The 11,692-nt window shown below is 41.0% G+C and overlaps 2 protein-coding genes across 2 annotated transcripts; both read right to left on the bottom strand.

Moving 5' to 3' along the window:
• Nucleotides 1-5,008: 5,008 nt before the first annotated feature.
• LOC311042380 (elongin-C-like) lies at nt 5,009-5,359 on the bottom strand (the record flags this gene model as incomplete). The annotated part of the gene is made up of 1 exon (XM_084053076.1): nt 5,009-5,359. The coding sequence occupies one exon, from the start codon at nt 5,357-5,359 to the stop codon at nt 5,009-5,011; it is 351 nt and encodes a 116-aa protein (XP_083909202.1).
• A 3,104-nt stretch (nt 5,360-8,463) lies between these two features.
• Nucleotides 8,464-8,814, bottom strand: LOC311042342 (elongin-C-like; the record flags this gene model as incomplete). Its single annotated transcript, XM_084053022.1, has 1 exon — nt 8,464-8,814. One exon carries the CDS (start codon nt 8,812-8,814, stop codon nt 8,464-8,466), a length of 351 nt encoding a protein of 116 aa, XP_083909148.1.
• Between the last annotated feature and the right edge of the window lie 2,878 nt (nt 8,815-11,692).

Raw genomic sequence — 11,692 nt, 5'->3', positions numbered from 1 at the left:
CATACATTTACATTTATATTACATTTATATGGTCTTTTTTTTTCTTTTTTACTTTCTTCGAGCACTCGGTTGAAAATACTTAGTTTTTGTGGTATAACACAGTGACGTATAAATTACTCTTTGAGTGTCGCTGTATTGTTGAATTCATAGAAATCTCTGGTAGAGAATAATATGGACTGATCATTTTAACCTTCATTTGCCCATGGGGGTCGTTGTCTAAATCTTATGTACTGTAGCAATGTTCTGCTTCTTCACACATTCACCACCACAGTCTTCTGGTGTTAGCCACTGGGCAACTCTGCTGGAGTTAAAACTACACTCCGGGACTTATCTCAACCACTTAAACCATGTACTTGTTTGACCAAAGTCCCTCAGGGCTTTATTTTCAGAGTTTTTTGCTCTACATTACATACCTTCGCTGAAAATAGCCGATCTACAAGCTAAGATCTGCTATTTTATGCGAAAGTTTCCCCCACAATACGGATGCTGGGGTTTTAAGTGGATAATGAATAAAATGTCTCCAGAGGTTGGCGGTGGTGTTTTTGCTCCTCTATTGATAAATGTAGACCCTGGTACCTGTACCTTTGTGAGAGGGATACAATGGACATACTGATTGTAGCTTTAAGCTTAATTTATACAATTTACACAACGGTGTCGCTTGCCGACCAGAGCTTCAAGGTTTTTGTCGGCAAGCGACGGCGTCATACTATGGAGTATAAATTAGACTTCAAGTGCCTTGCTGAAGGAAACGAAATGACAAAATGAAGTGAAAACAAGAATTGGTCAATTATCTGTTACCTGTAACAGGATTCACAGCTGAGTTAATAAAATAGGTTGTCCGTGTTAAAGTCACCCAGCAGTCACCTGGGGTATTATTGACTGAGCATGTTCAACAAGGTGCGATCAGAAAACGAGTGTCAGATCCCAATCATTTTCTTTTTTAAACCTCTGGGTCCGTGATATAGAATAACGTATCGTCACTGTAGAGTGGAAACCTTGTATGTCCAAAAGCGTTACTTTTCAGAAAAAAAGAAAGTGTTCCACTGTAGTTCAAGTCACGAGTTCTTGTTTATACTTTTCATTGGTTCATCTACCGTACAAGCTCACAAAGCATATCTTCACTCTGCGTCGTGAGCTTGTAGATCTGGTATTTTTCCCACGTTTGTGGGACACTAGTATGACGTACAGTAGTAGGGCATACATTTTTACGAAAAAACTAAGAGTTTAAATATTGAGATACAAGGTTTCTGCCCAACAGCAGCTTCTGCTTGGCATATTTAAAGTATGCTGATTAAAGGTAGGGTAAGTGATTTGCTTTGGTTAAAATAAGTGTTAAATAGCTCTATATTCTGATAGTACTCATTGCTATAGAGTGTTTGTTCAGTATTAGGAGTCTCCTTGTCTCTCCACCTCTTTATTAAACAGAAAATGCATTTTCGTTTCAGTTTCAGTTTCATTTCCAATTTTATCCAACCAGGACAGAGAACTCAATCAGGATATAGATTAAACAAGTGAAATTGGAAGTGATGACACTAAGAAATGAGCAGGCAAAATTGGAACTGGAACACTATAAAAATGAAGCTTAAAAATGGGTACTTTTTCCTGATTGGCTGAGATTTTGACACCTACCGAAAAATGTATTTTCTGTTTATTAAAGAGCTTTTAACAAAATACTTTTTGTTTTAACCAAAAAATATCTCTTACCCTACCTTTAAAATCACATTTAATTTAAATATTACAAAGGGGAACTGTGAAGTGTAGTTCCAAGTGAAGTTCCACTGTCTGATGCAGTGACGTCAAACTGTCTCTCTATGTCTCTCGGTCATGTGTGTATGTAGCGTACGTCTTTAACTGAACGGCCAGCACCTCTGTCCTGTCCTCGTGCATGCGTGCGTCATAGGTGCACGGCACGGCCTCTTCTGTCTGGCAAATCGATTGATACAGATAACGATATCGCAATACAAGTTTCCAGTAGGGTTTACCTTACCGTACACCTGTTGTGCAGTAACTGTTATTCTGGGTCTAAAAACTGTGCATTCTGCCTGATATATTAGGCTTACTGCACATACGTATCAAACAATTAAATGTAGGTTGTAGAGATTTATTTTTATTTGCTTTTATTTGTTCTACAGGTAGACCCTTTTGAAAGCTTCCCCAGAAAACACTGCTGCCTTCAGTCATCACAAAAGGCTTCTAGAGGTTCACATTCAAACATAAATATGAAACAAAATACGTGCATTAATTTGCCGATACTGATTTTACCGATATTGCATTGTCAAGATACCGATACGATCAATGGCTGACATGTTTAGTCATTTGGTGTTAACCCATTCAATCCGGGAACACATCTGTGTCATTTTAGATTTCTTTGGCTATTCAAAAATGACAGATGGTGCGCTATGAGGTTGTAGATCTGCTATTTTTTTTTTTAAATCGTGAACATTCGCGCAAATCTTTTAATATATATATATATATATTTTTTAAAGAGAACATTAGTAACTCAAATCTTTGCTCCTGGGGGTCCCTGGAACAAAATATTTTGAGATATATATCTTGAGAGGCCAAATATTTTCTAAATCCTAACAGTATGTTGCTATTGGCCATCAGTGTTTCATGTCAAAATTATATGTATTTGGCCGCAGACCCCATCTCAAAATATTTTGTTCCAGGGACCCCCAGAAGCAAAGATTTGAGTTAAAAAATAAATATATACATTCAAATATTTTCACAAATGTTCAAGATTTTTCACAATGAGCTTGTATATCTGCTATTTTTGAATAGCCAAAGTATAAAATAATGGTTTAAGTGGTTACACAGATGCGTTCCCGGTTTTAATAGGTTATTTGGATGTGGACTTCAACTTTTCAGTAACAGCGACTCTCTCCCGTATGTGAACGTGTCATGTACGTGTGCTCTGCGTCTCTTTAGAACGTCAAAGAATTTCTGACAACATTACTTAATATTGATCCCGTCCTCCATATTTGTGCAAGACTGATTGGCGTCAACAAAACTCTTTCAATCTCTTTCAACGGGTTGATAGTCATAAGTGTTAAATTAGTCACTGAGGATTTTGCTGTTAAATTAGGATAACTTATGATTTTACAGTGTATATTAGGGTCCCAGTGATAAAAATCCTATCAAATAGGGTTCTGGGGCCTAATGCATATGAAACTGGGTCCTTTAAATGAAAAGGGTTGAGAAGCACTGCCATAGCATGGCGTTATGAAAGATGTATTGAGGTCCTTGGTCTGCTTGCAAAGGAATAAATATGGCACTGATTGGTGTAGTTGTTTGTGATCTTACAGTAGCTGTACACGCAGACACACAGGTGAAAACAATCATTATTTTCCACCCTGCCTCACCTAGCAGAGATACATATGTCAGATATATACAGCAGTGGTTCTCAACCTTTTCAGGCCATGACCTCCCAAAATAATCATATTTATGATAACTACTTGGAATTAAGTTATTAGTTGATGCATTACATTTTGTTTGACTCGGTTCCACAGATAAATATTGTGAAAATAGGCTATTAGATTGGCTATTTTCATACTTAAGTCACCTCGGAGGTGTGTATTAACTCTTAAAGGTAATAGCACCTGCATTTAAAGGAAATACTGCCTCTGGTAAAGTGGAACAATTATATAGTAAATATAGTTTGTTGATTACTTTTGATGCACTGTTTGAGGTATTAAAAAGGTCTAAAAAGTCCTTAAATTGTCGCTTCACTTTCATCTGGGGCCCCCCAAAAATCATGAGTGACCCACAGGTTGAGAACCACTGAGATACAGGAAGTGAAGCCAAGATCACTGATTCTTCTTTTTACAATTTTGTTGAACACAAATACATCTTTGCAATGACACACAAGTTGTCATGGCGTTGCAACCTGTCAAAGTTTATGTAACTAGAGGTTCGATATGCCATTTATGTGGAGATCTCTGTATCTGTCAGTCCTTGTCCCTTTCATGCCCATATATGGAGATCCCTGATGTCATCAGTATATGCAATATCCATTTTTGTAAAATTGCAAGGAAATTCTGCTCGGTTCTCAGGAGAACTGAGCAAAATTGGCATATTCCAATTTAGGCTTTCTTCTTGTTTTCTGTATATTGACAGTAAAAAAAAAGCCCAGGAGGATATACTTTTTAATAGTTTTAAAGTTATTAAATTCACCCTTTTTTTTATGATGTCAGAGTACTGCAGGAACTCCCTCTCGGAGTGGTACAGAACGGCTCAGCGTCTCAAATACGAGTTCCCATGGCTCCACACTGGCCTCCAAGTACTGAGTGCATAGGGAAGGCCACGCTGTTATTATAGACTGTTTTTTCTGCCAACCCTGTTGGGGAGAGTGCAGACTAGAATCTACACATAGTCTACACTATAGATTGACCATGTGCATCCTTCGATTCACATGGAGCTAAAATCCCCTGCCCAGTGACCAGCTATTTCCCCCCCTTTTTGTAGAATCAATTATTCGTTTTTTGTTACTTTTTTTTACTTCTTTTTGCCAATTCCCCCTGTGAAATGGACTATTCTGAAAATACATGGGGGGAATTGGTATAATGGCGTTGAAAAAAAAAGTTAGGCTGCATCCCACCATTCTTGATAATGAGCACCTGAGGACCTTGAGCTCAGCCTTATCCATTCTGTGAGGGGTGGTGCGTGGGTTTCCTGGCCGCTGTCCTCTCCCTTCATTTCCCTATCCTCTCCCCTATTATGTACCTGGTTGGCTTCCAGGTCTCTGATTATCTTTTTTCGGGACAGAGGTTGGCCAGGATGTCCTCCCTCACATCCACCACTTTCTCCTCCTCCCCCTCCTCAGGCAAGCTTCTCTCATCCACCACTTTCTCCTCCTCCCCCTCCTCAGGCAAGCTTCTCTTTGTTATCTAGATGTCTTCTCCAAAAGCCATCCGCTCACTCACCATTTTCTCCTTCTTCCTTCTTCCTCTCCAACTCCAAAATGAAACCGTGGCATGCAATTTTGTTTCATTTATCTCTCTTGGTCTTTTTAACAATCCAAGAAGTTTGAAGCCATGAGCAGGTCCAGTGCGACTTCCTTTTTAATCACAAATTCAGGAGCTTCTGGGGCATCGCCGACCTGGTTGGAGTAACGCTTCTTGTAGGAGAAAAACTTGCAGACCTGAGACAGGATATGAGAGGGTATCTCCTTCAAGTTCACTTCATTGACTTCATCGTCAGCAACCTCACCTGGCCCACTCAGCATGGCTTTGATGGTGGCAGAGAGGAAGGCATAATCTTTTTTCACAAAGAATTCATGGCCATCTGAAGAGATCAACTTTATATACATGGAATCCGGCCCCTCACAGCCACCATAGGGTTTCTCTACAACACCGTCCATTATATCTGAGAGATCTGTAATTTATACTATTAGTAGTTATATTCAAATAATCCCGTTGATTGCAAAGACGAACAGAAAGCTATGAAGTCGGGATGCCACATATATACAGATCATTCGTGATGTGTCACGACGTCACATCTGCACATGTCAGCGCTTATTTGCCCCTATATGGGCATATGGGCATTTACTGATGACACCAGTGATCTCTAGAAGTTCCATCAACGTAGGGACCAAGAATTTTAGGACCATTTTCTAAGCCAATCTAAGCTCACAACACATCGCATTGCGTTGTCATCTTTTTAAAATCTTGACAAATCTTTTCTTATGGGGTCCCTGGCACAACATCGGTTCAAATGGGGGTCCGTGGGGGAATACATGTCAATTTGCGGGTCCTTGACATGAAGTCAGAGTAGTACAGACAGTCTATGGTCTACACCAACCAGGGGTTCTCAAACTTTCTGTCTCAAAGGTTCAGCTGAAGTAACCACTATGATTTAATATTTTGGCTCAATAGGAATACATGTATTAATTGCAATAAAAAAGAATACACATTTAGGCTACACATGTAGTGGACAATTCTACCACTCAGTCTCACACTTTTATTACAATTATTACAAGTCACTAGACCAGTGGTAGTTGGTCTACTCAGAACCGATGCAAGTTGGGAACGATGCAAATATGGAATGGCCACCCTGTTACGCAATACCTGTTATACCCGTTGTCAGAGTAGGTCCGTTGTAACCGCGTCATCCCAAAGCCTATATCGCTTGTGCAAGGACACGCTGTGATTGGTTAGTAGCCACTTTCCTGAGTGGCAGTTGGGGCAAACGCTCAGCCCAAAACATGATTTACGATTCTGTGCCTATCGGTACATAACTCAAACGGCGCTGAGTCGGCTCAAGAGAACTTCGCAACGTTCGGCACGGCGACTCGCTCACTCGGCGGTGCCTCTCGTGGCTCAAGTTTGCTTGAGACAGCGTGAGACAGTGTGAGACAGTGTGAGACAGCGCCTTTATCGGCCCAAAAAATTGTCTGCAGTTGTTGTAGGCGAGAGGCAGTTCCGCGTGCGTCACAGAAGCGGGGCGTGGTTTTTGGTAGATGAGAGGCAGTTCCACGTTCGTCAGAGAAGCGGGCGTGGTTATAGCACAAGCGGTATAGGCTTTGGCATGTGGGCGTTGGCACCGTCTGTGTCCCTTTTGTGCCCATATATGGCGATCTCTACAGTATTTCTGTCTGTCCTTGTCTCCTTTATGCCCATATATGGAGATCCCTGATAATATCAAGATATTGAGCTTTGAGGACCACTGACTATGAATTTGAAGTCATAATTTACAGTTTGGATAATTGATGATGGTTTCAGCACTGTTGTCTTCCATAACAAAATTTGAGTTAAATGCTTCAAAAAGAATAAAACGTTTGGGGGGGAAAATAGTGGAGTTATAAATATCTGTGGCGTACTGGCAGTGTGCATACAGACAGACACACGGCTACGCAGTAAAAAAAACAAACAAATAAAACTATACATTTCTTGTATAGTATAAAAAAATATATCCTATTCTTCTCGCAATATTGCAAACCCAGTACCGGAAAGTGCAAAACCCTGATTGAGAATCCCTGGTCTACACTAGTGTAGACCATGTGCATCCTTTGATTCACATGGAGCTCAAATCTCCTGCCCAGTGAACAGCTGTTTTCTTTCTTTTTCATTCATCAAACTTAACTTACTAATTAATTATTCGTTTTTTCACATCTTACCAATTCCCCCTGTGAGACAGGGTCAGGGACTATACACATGGGGGGAATTGGCATAACGACTAAAATAAGAAAAAATGAGAAAAAATGAGAAAAAATCTCGGATTTTCATGTGACTATAGCCTTTGACATCAGTCATCTATCACGTCAGTCGTCTATCACGTATCTACTATGAGGTATGACTCCAAATTGGGCAGGGTTTCAGTGAGACCACAGCCCATTGACTTCCATTTTAAAATTAAATATTTAAAAAGTATAAAACAAAGAAATTAGTGGACATAGGCTTAGGCCTACTGGCAGCATGCATATACAGATACTGTTGTTTGGCACTGAACGTTTTGCATGTCCGGTACATCGAGCTGCCTCACGCTACAGAAACAGGAGATATGCCCCTGACCGGCCATGTGGCTCTGTACACATTGGTTCGGGGGAATGGGCAGAGAAATAATAATTGGAGAGAAAAAAATGGGAAATTATGTCAATCTTGAGATCCACAAGACCGCTGAAACAGTGTGGCTCCAATGTGGATCTTGGACTTTGGACTTGGTCACCAGCCTGTGGGTTCGTCTATATATCTATGATGTATGACTCCAAATTAGGCAAGGTTTCAGCACGATCACAGCCCGTTGTCTTCCATGTATTATTATCATAATAATAATATAAAATAAAGTTACATATTTCTAAAAATATAAAACGTGTGTAAAAAAAGAATTGTGGACTCGTGGAGGTATGTCTGAGGCCTACTGTCAGCGTGCATACAAAGTGTGGTGCAGATCTGTCCACACACACACACACACACACACACACACACACACACACACACACACACACACACACACACACACACACACCCTGTCATAGACAGCTATGCAGTAAAAAAGAAATTGAAAAAGAAAAAGTGGGAAAAAAAGTGAAACAAAAAGAGGGGGGGAAAGGCTTCCCAACCTTCTTGATGATGAACACTAAATTGCTAAAAAAAAACTCACTACTGGCCTGGGACCCAGTTCTCTTCTGCTCCTCTTCCAGCATTATTCTCTTCCTCCTCTTTATTCTCCAACCTCCATGCTTCATTAATCTGTGCAATAAAAATATTAAAATGAAATCAGTACATTTCAATTACTTTGTCAATTAGTAAGTCTATTCCCCCCTTGGTCTATTCCCCACCTAACAAATATTTAAGATGGAGAGCTGATTTCTTGGGTGATGATATTTGTCACTTTCTGGGGTTGAAGCAGGCTGACATATCTGTTTATATTAAAATAATGATGAAACTCTTTACTACCAATAAAATGAAAACAGAAAGCTAGGCGCTAATGAAACAATTACATTTTGTTTAATTTATCTTCATCTTTTTAACAATCCAAGAAGTTTGAAGCCATGAGCAGGTCCAGGGCGATTTCCTTGGCAATGTCAAATTCAGGAGCTTCTGGGGCATCGCCGACCTGGTTGGAGTAACGCTTCTTGTAGGAGAAGAACATGCAGACCCTAGACAGGATATGAGAGGGGATCTCCTTCAAGTTCACTTCATTGGTTTCATTCTCTGCAAACTCACCTGGCCCACTCAGCATGGCTTTGATGGTGGCAGAGATGAAGGCATGTTCTTTTTTCACAATAAATTCATGGCCATCTGAAGAGATCAACTTCACATACATGGCCTCTGGCCCCTCACAGCCACCATAGGGTTTCTCTACAACACCGTCCATTATATCTGAGAAATCTGTTTGTAAATTAAAGCTATTAAGAGAGATTCTATTTTGCTTATCGCTTTGGGTCTGTCGTCGGTCTACAAGATATGGGATCAGGGGCTGCTACATGTACAGATAATTTGTGACGTGTTGTTAACGTCACCATAACATTATGGTGTCATGTGCCTCCAAAAAGTATGGGTATGGAAAGCAATAAAACAATAACATGGCTTCATGTAAAATCTCAGACCAATCTGTTGCCAGGCTATGACGTCAGTCATCGGACGTATCTATGAAGAATATTTCATGCCTCAACATTGAAGCATGAACTTTGAGAACAACTGACTTAACTATCTATAAGTTTGAAGTCTTAATTTACAGTTTGTTGACATCAGTGGACAAATTATTTTAACCTAATTAACCCCTAGGCCTAGAAGATCCATTCTTCATGATCCATGTCAATGCTTTGTACCGAAACCTGAACACATGACAGATTTTGTAAATACCCAGCTTGCCTGTTTTTTATTTATTTATTGCACACATGAGTTAATGTTGCACGACTTTAGAATCAGTGACCGTTCATGAATATGGGCGGACATCCACCGTCCGCCCACCGTCCGCCAACCCTCTTTAAATTATTATGTATGGTTTTTCAGTTATTGAACTCACAATAACTTATCTTTGTGGAGTACATCCTTCTTATTTATATACAAAGAAAGCTACCTGTATTGAACTGTATGTCCTCTTCCCTATTGTATGCCTAACGTATTGTATGTGTCGCGATCACACCACTGAGTGCATGTGCCTCTGGCTCTGCCCCTTTCTTGCTCTGCTCCTATTTCGCCTCAGCCAATCTCCTACTCTCCCTTCTACCTAAGGCCAAGACTCTGATTGCCTTGAGTGCTGTCACCTGTGAGGACCAGCTGAGCCTGGTTGGTTGACAAGCTCCCGAGACTATAAAGACTGTGTTTCTCCACTGTGGCTGGGTCGTAAGATGTGTGTCAGTTCCTCTGTTATGGTGGCAGTGTCATGTTATGAGTTCAGTTTATTGTAATAGTTACCTGAGTGTTTCCGTAAGTTATCATTGTTTAATGTGTGTTACGAACATTCAGGGCATAGTTGCCAGCAATAGCCTATATATGGAGATCCCCATAGATGGAGATAATAGACCTGCAAAGTCGTCATAGAGACCCAAACGTGCCATATGTACGGAGTCTGACATCAGCGAACGCCATCACGTCCAGGGCTGACGTCTTGATCCCATATTTGGCCATAACTAACATCGGCAGCTCCATACAGTATATGGAGACGTCTGACACTATCCGACATCATCATAGTGATGTCAGGACCGCAAGCCAGTATTATAAGAAGAGGCTCGAAACCTCTCAGATGGGCAGTCACAGAGAGATTCCGAGAGACATTGATTACCTACCAAGAGAGAAGCATCGAGGAGGAACCAGGAATAGTTGGTTATCACGGCCTAAAGCATATACAGACCCAAAGACACAGCTGGCCTTACAACCCAGTGAAGTCTCACAGCGGTCTTTGAGCCCGGTTCTAAAGAACTAGTCGATTATCATTTGTTATAATGTGTGTCTTTATAAGTAAACTTAAGTTTGTGATCCTCATCTCCTGCGCTTGAGTCCTACAACACCTTCCTATCCTGACAGTATGTCCCCCAAATTATTGAGTGATACTCTGCAGGAACGCCCCGTCCCAGTTGTTTTATGGCGTGCCACAGAATAGGACAGCGTTCCATGTGGCTCCACACTGACACAGGGAAACCACACCGTTATTATACCCTGTCTTGTGTTTTTTGCCAACACCTACTGGGTTGGGAGGAGTACTAGAGACTACATGGTCAGACCATGTAGACCATGATGGTCTACAGTGTAGACCACATGCATCCTTCAATTCACATGGAACTGTTTTTTTTTGTCTCCGCCAGGCCATGGCTGAGACTATGTATGCACCCTGTCCGTCCGTCCGTCCGTCCGTCCATGTGTATGTGTCCGTCTGTCTCTGAGTAGCTAATCTCCGACACCGTTGGCCCGGTTGCTGCGAAACTATGCACACACACTCCCTGGATGCCAGATTGGCCTGTTATAGCGCCTCCAGGAGGCCAATTTTTGCACAACACATTTTTTTATATTACTCTTACAGATTTTTTCCAAACATCACGCAAATCGGTACACAGTATCTCTATAGTCATGTGATCAACATGAATCTGTCCATATTCCATCCTGATTAACATTGGCTTCCAAAGTTTGCAGGATAGGTCAGTTTTGAACAAAATGCCTCAAATCATGAACGCAGCATGCATGAAATTTTGCACGCACATTCCCACTAGGCCGAGGAAGAAATGCCACCCTTTTCACATTGGCCTGTTATAACGCCACCAGCAGGTCTAATTTAGCAAAACACCTTTTTGGAACAAAATGCCTCAAATCATGAATGCAGTGTCCGATTGCCGTGAAAGACCTAAGAAATGGCACCCTTTTCACATTGGCCTATTATAGCGCCACCAGGAGGCCACAATAGCCTACTTGACCTGGCGGAAACCTGTGCTCCGAGGAGCACTTTCTCTAGTTGTTATTGTTTCATTTATCGAATTTATAATCACTCAATTGTTTAATCCCTCCATGACAATGAATTATATTATACCGTATAATCCCATGCGTATAATTTATACGCATGGGGAACATGCGGAATATAATGACTAACAGGGGAGGGGGAAGGTTGAAAAAAGATGAAGTTAGGGTGCATCCCATCATTCTTGATAATGAGCTCCTCAAATCATAAATGCAGTGTTCGATTGCCGCGAAAGACCTAAGAAGAAATGGCACCCTTTTCACATTGGCCTATTATAGCACCACCAGGAGGCCACAATAACCTA

The sequence above is a fragment of the Gymnoscopelus microlampas genome (genome assembly GCF_963454915.1).
Source record: "Gymnoscopelus microlampas genome assembly, chromosome: 3".
NCBI classification, from domain to species: domain Eukaryota; kingdom Metazoa; phylum Chordata; class Actinopteri; order Myctophiformes; family Myctophidae; genus Gymnoscopelus; species Gymnoscopelus microlampas.
Note: the sequence above shows the minus strand (reverse complement) of the source record. Positions and strands in the feature narration are given on the sequence as shown.